Below are 18,398 nucleotides of genomic sequence, written 5' to 3'. Positions count from 1 at the left end.
TGCAGTCTTTAGAAACGTCAAGGTCAAAAAAGTCATAGCCATAGAGCAGCAAAGGCAAGCACAGGAGGCTGAAGCTGGAGAAGCAGGAGAATGGCTTCAGCAACCAGTCTGGGCAGCGCAGCAACACAGTTGGGGGGTGGGGGGGACCAGCAGAGGTCCCAAGAATGGAGGCAAGAAAACAGAAGTTGAAGTCTACAGTACAGCTTCCAGTCTGGGGAGAGGAACTAACAGAACTAGAAATGGGGGTAGTAATGACGGCACAACACTAAGATTGGATCTTCAGGTCCTTCCAAGGCCTACATGTTAAAGATCTGGTCCTCCACTTGGCACTTTGGGGAGATGATAGATTTTTAAATAAGTATTTTTATTTTATGTGCATTGGTGTTTTGTCTGTGTGTCTGTCTGTCTGAGGGTGCTGGGTCCCCTGGAACTGGAGTTACAGACAATTGTGAGCTGCCATGTGGGTGCTGAGAAATGAATCCCGGTCCTCTGGAAGAGCAGTTAGTGCTCTTAACCACTAAGCCATCTCTCCAGTCCAGGGAGATGATAGATTTTAAGAAGCAGGACCTAATGAGATGTCTTTTGGTCAGTGAGGGTATGGCCTTGCACATGCAGGGTAGCAGACCTCAGGCCCTATGCTCTCTCTTTTTGGCCCAGGAGGGAAGGAATTTGGCTCCAACCACTACATGCTGCTGTGGGTTACAGACTGAGAGGTCAGAAGCCATGAGCCAAAACAAACCCTTTCTCTTCCAAAGTTACTGTTTCTGATATTTACTACAGTAACTAAAGGTGATCACACACAACAGTGTGAATGTTCTGTGTGTGTGTGTGTCTGTGTGTCTGTGTGTCTATGTGTCTGTGTCTGTGTCTGTGTGTGAGTATGTGTGTGATTTTTCAAGACAGGTTTTCTCTGTGCAACAGTCTTGGCTGTCCTGGAACTCACTTTGTAGACTAGGCTGGCCTTGAACGCAGAGATCCACCTACCTCTGCCTCTGGAGAGCTGGGATTAAAGGCGTGCATGACCATGCCAGGCTGTGAATGTTCTTACTGTCACTGTGTCTAAACATAGTTAAAATCTTACCACAGTAAAAAAGAAAAGGAAAGAAAAAGAAAAAAACTCCAAGGTGGGGAAATGTGGTGATATGTTGTGTACCCTAATAAATTTGCCTGAAGATCAGAGAACAGAACAAGCCACTAGATTAAACATAGAAGCCAGGCAGTGGTGGCACACACCTTTAATCCTAGCACTCGGGATTCAAAGACACCCTGGACTAACTGAGATTGATTCCGACTAGGAGAGAAACACAGCCAGAAAGACACACACCTTCAATTCCAGTACTTGGGAATCACACACCTTTAATCCCTGCACTAAGAAGGAAGCAATATGGTGGGCAGAGAAAGGTGTGAGGAGACAGGAACTAAACCTTTACAGCTGAGAAGGCTCATTCGGATCGGCTGAGACTTCAGGCTGAGGAGTCCTAGACGTAAGAGGCGGCTTGTTCCTTTGACTCTCTGGTCTTTCAGCATTCACCCCAATGGCCTCGGGATTTTTATTTAAAGACCATTTAACATTTAGAGTTACAGAGAAATTCTAACAGAAGCTCCTTTAGATGCAAGTATGCTACATAGAGTAATGTAATCTCCAATTCCCTCACTCTGTGAGTAAGCCTGGACTAGAAGGACAGAAATTGATCATAAAGGAGACTTACTGGGACAAACCAGAGACTGCACGTGAACTGTGAGCCAATGTTACATACCGGTTACTTTTCTATTGCTGTGATAAGATACCGTGACCAGGACAACTTAGCCCACTTCAGGGATACAACTCCTCCAGCAAGGCCATACTTTCAAATCCTTTCCTAACAGTTGCACCAGCTGGGGACCAAATAATTTAAACATATGAGCCTACAGGTGCCATTCTCATTCAAACCACCACACGCTAGTATTAAATACCTGTGACAAATGTTCTGGGATTCACAACTATGGTTACAAGAGAGAGAGAGTATCCTTGTTCTTAGGAGGCATACTTAGAGTAAAGAGAACAGTGTCACCAACTGGCCCTTCAATGAGTCAGGGCACCACACCATGTGCCCCACACATAACAGAATCCCCAGGTTCAAGGGAAAGCTAACAGCCCTGAGTCTGAGATAAGAGTATGTGCAAGTTCACTACACTGGTCTCCTAGTCTGTAAGTCTATAATTATGCCAAAATTTAAAAATAAAAGATGGCATTAGCTGAGAACAAAAGACACATCTGAAAAAAGTACTGGTGTCTGGGTAAATTAACACCAGTTAACAGTGGCTGTCTCCTGTGAGCCTACGAGATGCTTCCTGTTCTGCCTCTAAAGGGATCAAGTTCTCTGCAGTCAAACCACCCAGGGCCTGACAGGTTCAACCCCTAAGAACACGTTACAGCATTAACAACACGTTACCCCATTAACATACAACACCAACTAGTTACAGAAATGGCACTTCCACTTATTTCATTAGACTCTGAAAAGACGTCAGATTTCTTCACTACTGAAACAAGTCTCACTGACACCAAACACCTTCCCAATGTCTGGAGAAGCATTCCATCCACATGGGAGCCACATGCTGTCTTGCTGAGACTCTAGTTCAGAACTCTACCAGGTGAGAATGAGGAGGAAAGGCTTCAATCCATTTTGGGACACTTTCACAGCACACTGTTGAAAATAAACATGGCACGTTTTTTTTAAAGCAGATTTTTTTAACTCTAGTGGATGATGCTCTGACTCCTAAGACTCACATGAGACACTCAGGGGCAACCTCATGGGCTTCCAGTGCCAAGAAAAGAGAGGAAGTGACTACCAGATAGTCAACACATGCCTGACAAGCCTTGAATTCTAACCCCCACATCCCAGTCAGATTCCCTGACTCTACCTCCCTCAGATCAGCCAAAGTCACAAGCATCCTCCACTCTGCTGTAGTTACCTCATTTTCCATCCGCAAGGACTCGGGCCTCAGTCTCATCAAGATTGCCACTGGCCCCTCCACCTCTGTCGCTACCCCTTCCTAAGCCCTTTACTCCTACCTCAGCCACAAATCTGGGTTTGACATTCCCCAGCTTCCATGCAAGAGCACTGAATTTAGTGTTGGTCCATGTTAAAGGTTCCTGTTTCATATACAGGTTCAACACAGGTGACTTATCTGATATGAAGCCAAGGAATTCCTGGTGACAGTGTCACCTGACCTATAAACATCGTCACTGACGATACATCAGTGTATCACAAGTAGGTGCCTTTCTATCATCCTAGGCAGCAAGACCAGAGGATAGAGGACAGCTCGAACAAACACTGAACCTTTCTGAAATGACTCAAGACAACCAACAGGGCCAACTGTGGTCTCCTCAAAGAACAAGATCCTCCCAAGTAAGCTACACCATGTAACACACACACACACACACACACACACACACACACAGGCACATACAGAAGTCTAGAGCTACTGGAGCGAGACCTTGGCAGTCACTATGAGGCTACATGCCAGGCAGTGCCTGCCCAAGCGCACGTGCTTCACAGACAAGGCACACCCCAGCTCTGATTCAGAGAGGCCCCATCTGCTCCTTGTGCAAAGATATTAGGACAGCTGGGAAGTGGCGGTGCACACCTTTGAAGCAGGACAATCTCGGAGTTCCAGGCCAGCCAGTTCTACACAAAGAAACCCTGTCTCTGAGTGAATGAATGAATGAATGAATGGATGAATGAATGAATGAATGAGAGTGAGTAGCAGACGAGGTGAGTCTTTTGGTCTCCTCTAATATCAGGTAAGTCATCACGTGACCTCCCCACCCCTCCTCCTGACCACATACCTCTCAAACTTTTGCCAGCAGCCCCCTTTGTGCTCTTAAGGAATCTGCCCCCCTCATAGAGGTTTTGTGTGTGTGTGCTGATGCGTTACATTTATCAACACTTTCTGTATTAAAGGGTAAAACATTTTAAAATGCAATATATTATGAATTAATTTAAAAGTAATTAGAAACTCATTATTTATTCAAACAGCTAACATCCTATGAAAAATAAGTCTATTTTCTTTCTTTTTTTTTTTTTTTTTTTTTTTTTTTTGGTTTTTCGAGACAGGGTTTCTCTGTGTAGCTTTGCACCTTTCCTGGAACTCACTTGGTAGCCCAGGCTGGCCTCAAACTCACAGAGATCCACCTGGCTCTGCCTCCCGAGTGCTGGGATTGAAGGCGTGCGTCACCACCGCCTGGCTTAATAAGTCTATTTTCAAAACTGCTAGTGAGACAAGTGCCTATGCTCTACATTCCTGTAAACCTCTACCACGTAGCTTCAGAGAGGGCAGATGCACTCTGACGTGTGTCTGCCTCTTTCCCAAGAGGAACACCAACAGCCAGAAAGGGAAGAGGACCCAAACATTCCAGTAACGGCCAAGCAGCTGCACACTACGTGGAATTCTGTAAAGAGTTGAATCCATCTAAATACCACAGCCTCTGTGACACTACACCCCCACACCCAAGCCCTCACTGGCTGATTGGTTCACTGGATAACATACATGTTTCAAATGTTGACATATTCCATTCACATGTTCATATCATGTTCTCATTAGAGCACTCTTTTAAGTATTAGGATCTGTCAACTGCCCAGAGGTTTTCCAAACTCTAATTTTCATTTGAAAGCTCAAATCTTCTCACTGGCAACAAATGCTGTCAGATGCTTTCCTTAAAATGACAGCTCATGCTGGGCAGTGGTAGCACACGCCTTTAATCCCAGCACTTGGGAGGCAGAGGCAGGTGGATTTCTGTGAGGTTGAGGCCAGCCTGGTCTACAAAGTAAGTTCCAGGACAGCAGGACTGTTACATAGAGAAACCCTGTCTCAAAAAAAAAAAAAAAAAAAAAAAAACAGCTCACTTGGTTCATTTTCAAGAATACACGTATGTCTTCCAACTACACAGGCCTGATATCCGAAGAAGGCAAATCACAGCGTTCCCAGACTCAGTAGCCGGCCCTACCCTACTTGTCTCCAGTGCGGCCTCTCTTCCACAAAGGTAGAACAGGAAGACAGGAAAAATCTTGGGGACATGAGAAAGGGAGAGAAAACCCTCACTCAGGAATCCAGCAGAAGTCTCCTGCCAGGAAGAATTTCAGTATAATTAACTGCTTATGGCCCTTCTCCCTTCCCAGTGATAAACCTACAATTTTCTAGAAATCTCATCGGAAATCCCACTAACAGGGAAGGGATATGAACAAAACTCCTTGTGCAGCCCTAATGGCTCACGGTTTTCCCTTATTAGGCTTTAATTCTATACACGACATCTCCAGAGCCACCTTGCTCATCTCACTTATCAAAGGAGAGAAAGGGAGAGCCACTAAGATGATGCTGATGCTAAGAATTAATGGTGACTCTGCCATGAGGAGCCTATTTCGGGCCATGGCTTACTTTCTCTGACTCTCCTTTTGTTTGCTTGGTTATTTGGTTTTTGGTTTTTCAAGACAGAGTTTCTCTGTATAGCCCTGGCTGTCCTGGAACTTACTTTGTAGAACAGGCTGGCCTTGAACTCAGAGATCCGACAGAGACAGACTCTGCCTCCAGAGTACTGGGATTAAAGGTGTGTGCCGCCACAGCCAGCCTCCCACTCTTCTTTGAAAGGCATACACTCTGTTCTCGGGTGTGTCTCACTTTCTCCTGAGCTCCTCTTTCTCTGACTCCTCCTGTTTAAACCTATATTAAAATATCTTCAAATGGGATCTTCAGTTCTACTTCATCTTACTGACTAATCCCCAAATTCTTTTCAGTGAATTTTTTTTTTTTTTCAGCATGGAAGCCACAAATCCCAGTTTGACCTGAGCAAGTAGAGGAACTTCTCAGGTTACTTGGAGTAACAGGTATTGAGCTATGTCTGTCCCGTCCCCATTGACAACTGACAGCCCACCCTACACACATACACACACACACACACACACACACACACACACACACACACACACACACTCACGGCCACTGGGCCCCTCCTTTTTGGCCATAAGGCCCATTTCCACCTGGTTATCACCCCCTCCACACAGCCATATCCACAAGGCTACCAGCCACCCCCAACTATGGCCTCTGGGCCTATCCTCCCACGCAGCCATTGATCTGATATGAAGCATAAGAGTTAACAGCTGAGAAGTGATAGCATACGCCTTTAATCCCAGCACTTGGGAGGCAGAGACAGGAAGATCTCAGTGAGTTCGAGGCCAGCCTAGACTACAGAGCAAGTTCCAGGACAGCCAGGGCTACACAGAGAAACCCTGCCTAAAAACAAAATCATTAACACAGAAAGGCACAAGCTCAAGAATTAAAATTTAATTCAAATAATCATGTTCCCCTGCTTTATCAAGGACCTTCTCAAGTAAAACCAGAATCCTTTTAACATGCCTGGCATAGAATACTAACAACAGATAACAGCCACTGGTTCAGGCGGCCTCCATCTGCATCCATGCTAAGATGCCACAGTTTCCTCCTCTCTGGCACCACCAGTGCCAGCATCAGCAGAGAAGAAAGGTCAATGACATCTTCCATTATGGTGAGAAAGTGCTGGCCTCAGGGACCCTGCCAGCCTACTTCCTATGACATCAGCACCAAGCTGCCCTCAGTGTCTTGCTGGGACCTGCCATGAAACCTGCATGGGAATGTTTTAAGACAATATGATATAGTTCAGTTTTGCCTCTGTTAGAAGTGGGCTTTGTTTTTCAAGGACCTCTTCCCTTCACTGCCGCCATGTCACGTGTGTGACTTTAGGGAAGCCATTTACTTAGGGCTCCAGTGTCCTCCTCACCAAGAGCACAAAGACAATAATCCCCAGGTAACTTTGAGTACAGGTGAGCCTTAGGAGAGAGATCTATGTTGGAAGTCCGTGGTAAACTACTTACTCTCTTTCATCAGGACATTTAGTCGGGTCCTTTCTATGTGCCTAGCACTGCTAGGGACTAGCACAAACTGACTCCTTGCTTTATGATAAAAGCTTACTTTTATCTGGTTGAAGGAGTGTGGAGACGAATATCAGAGAAATGGTGACCCCAAATAGCCATGAGTTCCTGGGTTGCTGCTTCCCACTGAGCAATCCAGAAGACCTCACTGAGAAAGTGACCAAGACCAGAGTGAGAACAAGGTAGGGTCAAAGATCAGAGGGAAGGCTATCCCAGGCATCACTACTGAAGAACAAGCAGGCAGTTCACAAGGCTTCAAGAAGCTGGACTGTACTCTGCTCTACCATTTCAGAAACCAACACAGAGCACCAGGAAGGAAGTGGCAGAGCAGGGGCTGGAGAGACGGCTCAGCAGTTAGGAGCACTGGCTGCTCTTCCAGAGGACCTGAGTTCAATCTTCAGTACCCATATGGCAGTTCACAACTGTCTGTGGTTCCAGTTCCAGGGGGCTCTGGCACCCTCTGATAGACAAACATGCAGGCAAAACCCCAATGTACACTTAAATAAATAAATAAATCTTAAAAAAAAAAAAAAAAAAGTCAGGTTGTGGCAATGCTGGGAAACCAGTCAGTGTGTAACTGTCATGACCCAGACAATTACACAGCTGCCTGGACTAGGGACTGCAGCAGGGCAGATCAAGCAGGGCAAGACACGCTGTGAGGTGATTCACAGGTCCTACTGATGCAACTAAGCAGGATTAAAAAAGAGAGAGAGAGAGAATTAAACTATGTATTTGCAGCTTCTACAACCAACTGAATGGTGGTGAACACTGTGACCAAGACAAAGAAGGCATCTGAATAGTAGTTCAGGGAGGTCAGAAGTATAGACAAGCTGTGAGTGTCACTGGCATGTGACAGAACTGAAACCATGAATCACACAAGATTAGTTCACAACAGGCCACATCCCTGGGCACTCCCCACTTGGGTACCAAGCAGCAAAGGAGTCTGAGGGGCAGCCAACAGCAATCAAAGGGGAAAATCTGACTTTCATGAAGACCCAAGAGCAAGTGATGAACAATGCACAGAGGGGTCAACTGTGTCAAATGCGAAGAGGTCAAATAAGGTTGAGGAGAAAGAAGGACCTTTAGATTTGGTAAGGAAGGATGAGCTCGGACAGCAGCCCCCATGTAGTGGAACAGAGTCTAACTGGAATGTTCTAGGAAGGGTACAAGGCAGCAAGGAAGAGGGGGCCCAAAAGGACTAGTAAATACTGGAACCACTCAGGCTCCAGAGACAGCAGAGCAAAGGAGCCTCCTCCTGCCAGTTACATCTACACCCCTGTGCATTTATCAATAGCCCTATATACATTAGACAGTGTGTCTATCAATAGTCCTAATCACATTAGATGGTAGGTCTATCAATAGTCGTACACAGACACAACATACATGTCAATTATTTCTTTTCTTTTCTTTCTTTTCTTTTTTTTTAAGGCAGGAGCTCACTCTAAATCCAAGCTGACTTGAAATTCAATCATTCATTTGTATAGCCCAGGCTAGCCATGAATACACATTCCTGCATTCACATGCCCAGGTATGAGCCACATGCCTCTTTCAGGACAACAGTTCTCAGACTTCCCAGGTTCCACCCCACATATATGCCAGGCAAAAGATACATCTGAGACCAAGTATCCCACCCACCGTCCATCGGGAAAACGAATACTGTAAGAACTATTACTTCATTATTTTTATTTTATATACATTGGTGTTTTGCCTGCACTCATATCTGTGTAAGGGTGTTGGATTTCCTGGAACTGGAGTTACAGAGAGTTGTGAGCTGCCATGTGGGTGCTGGGAATTGAACCCAGGTCCTCTGGAAGAGCAGTCAGTGCTCATAACCACTGAGCCATGGCTCCAGGCCCCCTGAAAGAACTATTAAGTACAACAGTAAAACAAACAGGTGAGATGGATACACACCTCTTCTGCCACCAGCCCATGAATGACTCATTGAACTCTAATTCATGTGTCTAGTTACTTGACAATTATATTCCCCAAACACTATTGATACATATGTGTAGCATTCCCTACACATAGAATTAACCAAACAACAATCTAACTAAAAGTAACTTAGTAATTAAAATGTTAACAGGAGGGACTGGAGAGGTGGCTCTGCTATCAAGAGCATTGGCTGCTCTTCCAGAAGTACTGAATTCAATTCCCAGCAACCCTATGGTGGCTCACAACTGTCTATAATGGGATCTGATGCCCTTTTCCAGCATGCAGGTATACATGAAGACAGAGCACTCACATAAAAAATTAATTAATTAAAAAAAATGTTAACAGGGCACTTAAAAACCAAGACTCATTCAAAACAAGGAATGTAGAACTTGGATTGAGGGTGGACATTGAGGCTGGATGGCAAAAACCTCTTAAGAGTTGTCAGTCGCCAAGAGGTGATGACTCACACCTTTAATCCCAGCACTCAGGAGGCAGAGCCAGGTGGATCTCTGGGAGTTCAAGGCCAGCCTGGTCTACAAAGCAAGATCCAGGACAGGCACCAAAACTACACAGAGAAACCCTGTCTTGAACAACAACAACAAAAAAGAGTTGTCAGTCAACTATGGTGATGCCATTTGAGTTTCAGTCTCTACTCAGGAGAGAGACCCTGTGACACCAAAGTCTCACAAACTTACTGAAAGGCCAGAAGCAGCACACTTTCCTCCCTGTCTTCTAAACAGCAACTCAGAAGTTACTAAGAACTTACACTCCACCCTCTCCCACCCCAAACAAGGTTGCTCTGTAGACCAGGCTGGCCTTGAACTCAGAGATGGGCCTGCCTCTGCCTCCTGAGTGCTAGGATTAAAAGCCACCACCCAGCAAAACAAAATTCGTGTGTGTGTGTGTGTGTGTGTGTGTGTGTGTGTGTGTGTGTGCTGGAGATGCAGCTCAGTTTGTAGAGTGTTGCTTAGCATGCACAAAACTCTAGCACCACATAAAAGTGGACATGAGGGTACACATCTATAATCCTAGGATCAGAAATTCAAGGTCATTCCTGACTACACAGCAAGCCAGCCTGGCCTGCAAGAAACCCTGTCTCAAAAAAAAAAAAAAAAGTCAATGTCTACATTAAATGAAAAGTGCAGCCCAATGGTGGAGCACACACCTTTGATCCCACCACTCGGGAGGCAGAGGCAGGCGGGTCTCTGTGAGCTTGAGGCCGGCCTGGGCTACAGAGCGAGATCCAGAACAGCCAGGGCTACACAGAGAAACCCTGTTTGGGGTGGGGGGGAGGGGAGGGCACATTTCAAAAGAACAGAAAAAAAAATTTTTTTAGATGAAACTCCACCAACTAGAATGGGAAAAAAAATTAGAGTTGCTTTAAAACAATTTTATTTTTACCTATACAATGCAAAAAGAAATTCTGATTTCGTTAGTACTAGAAATGCCCATAAAACAGACTTGATGCAGTCTCTCTCAGCCGTCAGTTTTATTACTTATATTGCTCTTATTCTTCTTGTCTGAGACAGGGTTTCCACTCTGTAGTGCAGGCTGGCCCGGAACTGACTGTGACCTCCTGCTTCAGCCTGCAGAATGCTGAGAACACAGCTTTGTCTCGCCATGCTCAACCTAAACTGCTTTAGACTGAATTTTCAGAACCTTCTAAAATCAACAACTGAAACAAGGGTTGCTTGCTAGAACTATGTTAGGTGTTCAACATCATACACCTTTGAAAACAATCACCTCCCATAAACATAAGACTATAAACAAATGACACAATATAACACCAATTTCCTCTTTCATACTGAAAAGTTCACACGAATAAAAGAAGCCTAGGAGTAAAAAAAAAAAAACACAAACTGTGAGTGCACACAGACAAGAAGTAGTACTACCCTTTCGTTAGACCAGGAAATAGATGGAAACCAACTGCTCATGACACTCCAACAACATGAGAACTTCCAATCTCTCATACTCCATACTCCCTAATTTCCACTGAAGATATTCTGTCTCCAAGTTATAGCAACAAAAAGCCACATACATGGGGGGGGGGGGGACGACATCCTTCCAGATAAATTGTTTATAAGACTAGGATGAAGCCTGCTGCAACTTTAAAATAACTTTGTCTGAATTTGTTATTGGCTAAACATTTGCAGTAATCTTGTTTCCCAGCATGTTGGACCAGACAGCTGTACTTCAATCAGTCCGTGTTATTTTAAAAATCAAACTACAAAAGTCCACTAAGCATGCGTCCAAGTCTTATAACTAAAAGGCATATAAGCATTTGTGGTACAATAGTTCCTAATTTACTTTTTTTTTTTTTCTGAATTAAAACTTCGTTTGAATTAATGCTGCCCAGTGAGTAACGTCTAGCCACACCAGCCATATCTATTTTCAACCAAAATATGAGTCTGGAGTAGCTTTTGGTTTTTAGTGGAACATGTGCCTTTGAGACACCAGCATTTCCCAAGAAGCTGTTCTTGTCACAACTTCGGAAAAACTACCAAGTTCAAAAGATGCCACGGGAATCCACTCACCCGATCCTTCATTCTCCAGCTCTGCGCTAAAGATTTGGAGCCTTCAATTTTCTCACAATGTCTTTTTTTCATAAAAGCCAAAGGCAGGTTCCAATCTGTAAGGTCGGCCTCATCTTCCTCCCCGAGTCCCATAAGAGGCGACTGCAGCATCTCCGACTCCATCAGGGGGGGAGGGGGAGGGGGAGTCCTTGGCAGCAAGCGCTCAAGAACCTCCAGCCTTAAAAACTAGTGTGTACCAGAACCGGAGAAATAAAATACAGGAAAACGGGGACTTGGGGAAAGAAAAGGTGGGAGAGTGTTCGAAGATCTTATTCAGGCAAAAAAAAAAAAAAAAAAAAAAACTCGGAGATCTTTATCTCGAACTCTGAGCGGGAAGTCGGAGGGGGCGCGGAGGGGGCGTAGAGCCGGGGGGTAACCAACCCCGCAGCCCCCAGAGCTACGCGGGCACACGCGCCCCGGCCCACACCCGCAGCTCGGAGGCCGTCGGTGTCCGGAAGAGCTGTGGGCCGGACTGTCAAGGCGGGAGAGGCTTCAGGCCTGGGGGATGACCCTGGCCTCCAACAGCGGATCCCAGGGCGGGCAGGCCGCCCTGCTCACGGCGCGGGTTCTCCGACTGCGCTGGCCGGGCTGAGACCTCAGGAGGTCGGGCGCAAGGGGCCTCGGGGCTCGCCCACCGGCTCTCAGCCCTGCGGGTCCCGCACTCGCCTGAGGGGCTGCAACCTGAGCCAGGACCGGCCCATCGTGCCCGTCCGCAGCCGGCTCCTCAGCCCCGGGTCCGCGCGGCCTGACCCGTCCTGGCCTTCGGCTTCGTGGCTCTCTCCTGTCCGGGGACGAGTCCCGAGACACGCGCGACACGGGTCTGCGGACCACACAGGAAAACCGGGCTTATTAGGTCAGGGGAGTTTTGCCCTCTGCTCTGGAGCAACAGTGAAACTCCTCTCATCAGCACATCAAGGAGGACGCCATATTGCCAAGATCCAGCATGCACCGCTGTCTACGGCGGGTCCAATAAGCCAAACCTCTTCAATCGTTCTCGCCGCTCTACCCAGGCGCGAGCTCAGAGCGCTGAGGGCTGTCTTCCCCTCCTCCCATTTCGTTACCGGGGTTACCACGTCGTCCTTTCGCCTTAGTTGATCTCCACTAGTTCAGTAGACTTGCGTTACAAAAATCAATCCTGAGATTGAAACTATGTCCGTTCAGTTATCTTTAAAAGCTTTTTGCTACTACAAAGACATGGTCCTTTATATTAAAGAAAAAGACCACTTTGTTTCGTCCTGATTTTTTTTTTTTTTTTTTTTTTTTTTTTTTTGGTTTTCTCTGGGTAGCTTTGCGCCTTTCCTGGAACTCACTTGGTAGCCCAGGCTAGCCTCGAACTCACAGAGATCCGCCTGGCTCTGCCTCCCGAGTGCTGGGATTGAAGGCGTGCGCCACCACCGCCCGGCCTCATCCTGATTTTAAAAGGTGGTTTAAAAAAAAAAAAAAAAAAAAGCCTCAGCAGGCGACGCAAGCCTTTAATCCCAGCACTCAGGAGGCAGAGCCAGGAGGATCTCTGTGAGTTCGAGGCCAGCCTGGTCTACAGAATGAGTTCCAGGACAGGCACCAAAACTACACAGAGAAACCCTGTCTCGAAAAACTGAAAAAAATAAAAAATAAAATAAAAGCCTTATAAAGAAGCATTGATAGTAAACACATAAGACTGTTGGGGCTTTCTTTTTAATATTTCCATTTTTAAAAGAAGGAAGATTTCATCAGTTACAATTTTTTTTGTCTGATCTACCTTTTTCTGAGCAGTTTATTCTTTTGCTACAGCTTCATGTGCAAACGACTAAAGCTGCTGCTGTCTGCTCACTGAAGCATGCATGCCTCCTGCATTACCTGTTTCAAGTCAGTAAATCTCAGTTATTGACATATCCTGAGAACTGTATTGTTGCAATGGGAATATAAACTAAATGTGACATGTGATGTCAGCCTTGCAGAACCAGGGTGCTATTGAGACACTCTTAACCTTTAACTACAGTTCCGGCAGGCAAAGGGGCTCATCTCACCTCTGCCTTCAGCCTTGGTGTTGGGGGAGCCTCTGTTAGCATCAGTATCACCGATTTCAAGCTGTGTGACCTCAGTCTTAGGTTCCTGAACTGTAAAGTTTGGGTGGTAATATTAAAGGATTTTACTGAAAGGATAAAATTCATTTGTGAAGATGCTTAGGTCAGCCTAGGCTTTTAAAAAGAAAAAAAAATCCCCAGCTAGGTGTGGCTCTCTCCTTCAATCCCAACACTAGGGAGGAAGAGGCAGGCAGATCTCTGTGACTTCAAGGCCAACCTGGTCTACAAGTCAAGTTCCAGGGCAGTCAGGACCATTATACAGAGAAACACTATCTCAGAAAAAAAAGTGGGGGGGGGAGATTTGCCAGGTGATGCTCAGCACTTGGGAGGCAGAGCCAGGAAGATCTCTGTGAGTTTGAGGTCAGCCTGATCTACCAGAGCTACATAAAGAAACCCTGTCATGACAAACAAAGATGCCTAGGACATAGCAAGTCCACTGAGCATTAATGCTGCCTGGTCCACCACTCCAATACAGTCTACCAACTGTATGCCTTAGGTTAGTCTCCTGCAGATACCATTCCTCAGAGTAGATCCATGGTTGGACACAATGTGGCAGTCCCTACCACAATCCAGGTAGCATCTGAGTTCCTTTCAGCCTGAGAGTCGTGTTGCAATCCCAGATCTTTCTCACCAGCACTTAAGTGTTTCTTGTAATTCCCTGCTCAGTTATCATCCCAGGAATTCTTGTGGTTACTGTATCACACAGAGCCCATTCTTCTCAGGGCAATACACCAAAACAGAGTGTCCCAGCAGCAGCAGCAGAGGCTTTAGGACTTCCAAAATCTCCAGAAGAAATCACAATACCTCCTGCCTTCACCTTGTCCCTCTACCCTATTTTTGTAGTCCTGGTGCCCAAGGTGCCATAACCTTGGGCTGCAGAGATTTCTATTGCAGCCATTTTGCAGGGAGCCACAGAAAAGAAGTGGCATTGCTCCTTAATTGCTCTGTGACCTGGAAAACTTGTTTCATCTGTTTCTTCACCTGTAGAGAGGTGGGTCATGAGAAACCCACAGACTCTCAGGTATTCCAAAAGCAAACAGCAATAGACTAGTGAAATCGCTGCAGGTGGACATACTGACTGCGCAAGTGTAAGGAGCCGAGTTCAGTCCTGAATCAGGTGTAGAGCTGGGAGACGGCTCAGTGAGCAAAACATTCACTGCACAAAGGGAGGACCTGAGTCAGATCCCCAGCACGCATGTCAAGTCAGAGGTAATCGTGCACATCTGTAATCCTAATACTCACACTGCAAGGTAGAGGTGGAGACAAAAGAATTCCTGGAAACTGGAAGGCCAATGAACCTACTATATGCAGTGGCGGATAAGATAGGATATGCAGTGGTAGATAATAAGGTAGTATATACTGTGGTGGACAATAAGAGACCCTGGTATCAAGCTAAAAGTCAAGGACCAAAGCCCAAGGTTGTCCTTTGACCTCTACATTTGTGCCATAGCATGCATACACCTGCACTCACACATGTAAATGTATGTATACACACACACACACACACACACACACACACACACACACACACACACACACAAAAGCATGCCTAGCCAAATTAACAAGTTTCAAGCCTGTGAGAGACTCTATATACAAACAAACTAGGTATGATTATAGCCATAGCTCATGGGTTAAGAGCACTTGATACTTTTGTAGAGAACAGGAGTTCGGTTCCCAGCATCCACATCAGACTACCCACAACCACAGGTAACCCATCTCCAGGCTATCTGACGCCCTCTTCTGGCCACTGTGGGTACCCACACACATGTGATATACATATACATATGCATATGCATACGCATACACATACACATATACATAAAGTAAATCTTTACAAAAGAAAATCTAGGTGGGCACATCTTTAGGAACAACACCTAAGACTAACCTCTGGCCTGTGCACACATGTACTCACACATACACAAGCATATATGAACTTATATAAAAAAAAAATTAAAGAAATCAGGTAACAAGGGAACCTACTGCCTTAGATCCCTGAATCATGGGGTGTAAGAAGACAGAGACTTGGGGTTTGTATTTTTTACTCAGGCAACCCAGTCAGAGCTATGGACAGGAGACAATACTCTCTCTCCAAAGTCCCCTTCAGTGACTGAGTTTCATCCCACACACCCCATATACATACACACACAAGGAGCGCGTGCGCACACCACACCAGATACATCACCCATACACATACCACCCATACACACATTATACACACAATATACACACATCACACACACAACACCCAATACTCATACACACCACACACACATGCCACACATACACAGCACAGCAATCAGTATGGTAGCTTATTGTGCAATTCCAGCACTTGGGAGGTGGAGGCAGAAGGCTCAGAAGTCCAAAGTCATCCTCGGATACAGGGCAAATTCAAGACCAACCTGCGATACATGAGATTCTGTCTCAAAAAACAAAACAAACAAACAAAAAGAATCTAGTCATCCAGTTCCCCTGCGCATCACCTCTTCCCGCAGGTACCGACAAGGCCCTGGCCCTCAGGCTCCCCGCCCATCACGTGTAATCTGTGATTCATGGGGAAGCCAGGGAGAAGTTAACAGCCCAGCTCCCAATCTGAAAGTTGAAGAATGTGCCGGATTATTTCATTTAAAAGAAACCATCTTGCACGTGTCCTGGATGCTTCCATTCAGGTCCCAGACAGGCCCTTGGAAGAGCACTGGAGGATTTCAGCAGGCAGGGCACCCCCATAGCAAATGACAGGCTGAAGAACGCTAAAGGGTTGACATTTCTGCCAGGGCAATCCAGTCTCCGTGTCATGTGATCAGTTGGCCGCTTGGGCCTGCAGTCCCATTTCAGCATCCCCTCCGTCATTCATCAGCAAGGCTGCCAGTTTCCATAGAGCTGCTCCCTGAAACCGTCTAATAATGAAAATGCATGTTGTACACTTCCAGAATTGTGTAAAATCTAGTCTGAGACAAGATATGAAAATGGAGGTGGGAGGTGAGGATGACCTCCCACCCCCACAGTCTATTAGTCTCTGCCTACATGAGAAAGGTGTTTATAAACCAAGTGCCTCTGAGACCAAGAGCTGACGGACAGTGTCAGGAAGCAGACTCAAGCAGGAAGAGAGGAAGGGCTTCCAGGCCCAGCTCTGACCTCGAACTAGCAGAAATGCTGCTGACCTGCCAGACAACAGGAGTGGGACCCACAACATGGCGGTAGACCACATCACCCCTCACCAGCACTCAAACTTTGACTGCCAGGCTAAGGAGATAGCTCATTGCAGCAAAGAGCTTCTCCTGCAAGCATGAGAGCCCGAGTCTCAGCCCCAGAAACTCAGGGGTTTTATGTTTTGTTTTAAATGTGCTGGGCACAGAAGCACATGCCTCAACACTCTCTGTGAGCTCAAGGCCTGCCTGGTCTACATAGTGAGTTCCAGGCCAGGCAGAGCTACACAATGAGACCCTGTCTCAAATTTTTATAAAAAAAAATGTTTTTAAAGTGCAGGAGAGGCAGTACATCGTTAAAATCCCAGTGCTTAGGGTGGTAGAGACAGGCAAATCCCTGGGACTTGATAGCCAGCCAGCCTAGCCTATTTGTCAAGCTAGTGGCCAGTTAGAGACTCCATCTCAAACACAGGGTGAAGGAACCTAAGGAGCACCATCCACCATTGTCCTCTGGCCTCTAGCATCCGTACCTTACACACACACACACACACACACACACACACACACACACACACACACACACACACAAACACATATCCTTGGAACCCTTAACAACCTGATGCCAAAGACACAGTGAAGTGAACAGGAGGCAAACACAGGACCTGAGATGTTGGTCATGGACAGCAGCAGCCAGCAGGAAGGAGAGCTCACACAGGGCAGGAGCTCTGGGTAAGAGGCTGGACAAACAGCCTTTCCCAAAAAGAACTGATGTCGCTGTCTTTTCAGCACCGTATAGCTTGGCTGGGGCCTGCTGCAACCCAGACACCCTTTTCTCAAGGCAGGAGGCCATCCAAGCAGAGACACCCTGCACGCACAGGCCTGTAGGCAGGCCAGGCCAAGTCATTCTCCAATACTGCAGATGCTCCGCCAAATCAATCAAGGGCAGAGAACGTGTTTGGTCATCAAGAATCAGGAGCAAGACTGGAGGTCAGGAAAGTCGAGGAGACCTGGTGCTTCGCTGAGCTCTTGTTTTCCACACCGGAGACCAGCCAGCTCCGGGGTTTTCCAGAGAAATCTATGCTTAGTTTGAAAGAAACCAAAATAGATACAAGGTACTTTGCTTTTGTCTGAGCATCCTGACTGTTTTAGCAGAATCCAAGCCGCCTCCCCCTGCAGGTCAGGTGTTTTGTTGACAGCAAAGTGAGAAGGGGAAGGGAGAGGGGGGGACAGGCTCAGCCTCCCCTCCAGTGGAAAGCAGGCTGCTGCGCAGGCCAGGCCTGGCCGCCTCCTCTCTCCTGCCGCCCTCTAAAGATGCAAGGCTCTTCATGCCTGCGGCCTCTGGAAGAGCAGCCAGTGCTCTTAATCCCTGAGCCATCTCTCCAGCCCCTCAACTTTTTTTTAAAGAAAGAGGAAGAGAGGGAGAGAAAAGGGGGGAGGCTGGAGAGATAGCTCACTAGCTAATAGCACGTGCTGTGTAACCCCAGCATTCATGAAACAAGCTGGGTACCCTGCAAACTCCTGTAACTCCAGCTCTGAGGGGTCCGAGGCCTCCTTCCAGGCTCTGTGCGTTCATAAGCATGTGTACTTGTGCACATGCACCCACCCACACAGACATGGTTCGGCAGGTAAGGATGCTGCAGCTGATCCTGACAGGCATCCTTCCTCTCCCAGGTCCCAGGAGGTGGAATCACAGACATCGGACCTCTGACCATTACAAACGCAGCATTGGGAGAAAAGAAAAAATGG

The 18,398-nt window shown here is 46.6% G+C and overlaps 1 protein-coding gene across 2 annotated transcripts in view; it reads right to left on the bottom strand.

The window, feature by feature from the left end:
• Positions 1–12,475, bottom strand: part of Rptor (regulatory associated protein of MTOR complex 1) — a 345,487-nt gene extending 333,012 nt beyond the window's left edge. Inside the window, exon 1 of one of the 2 annotated variants that reach the window (XM_028853561.2) lies at positions 11,408–12,475. In XM_028853561.2, the coding sequence (XP_028709394.1) occupies positions 11,408–11,569 (162 nt within the window). In that variant the 5' untranslated portion in view covers positions 11,570–12,475. The remainder of the gene's footprint in view (positions 1–11,407) is intronic. The other variant, XM_037201582.1, reaches the window with a different exon arrangement.
• Positions 12,476–18,398: the final 5,923 nt, after the last annotated feature.

This window comes from Peromyscus leucopus, chromosome 8b, assembly GCF_004664715.2.
Source record: "Peromyscus leucopus breed LL Stock chromosome 8b, UCI_PerLeu_2.1, whole genome shotgun sequence".
In the NCBI taxonomy this organism is placed as follows: domain Eukaryota; kingdom Metazoa; phylum Chordata; class Mammalia; order Rodentia; family Cricetidae; genus Peromyscus; species Peromyscus leucopus.
Note: the sequence above shows the minus strand (reverse complement) of the source record. Positions and strands in the feature narration are given on the sequence as shown.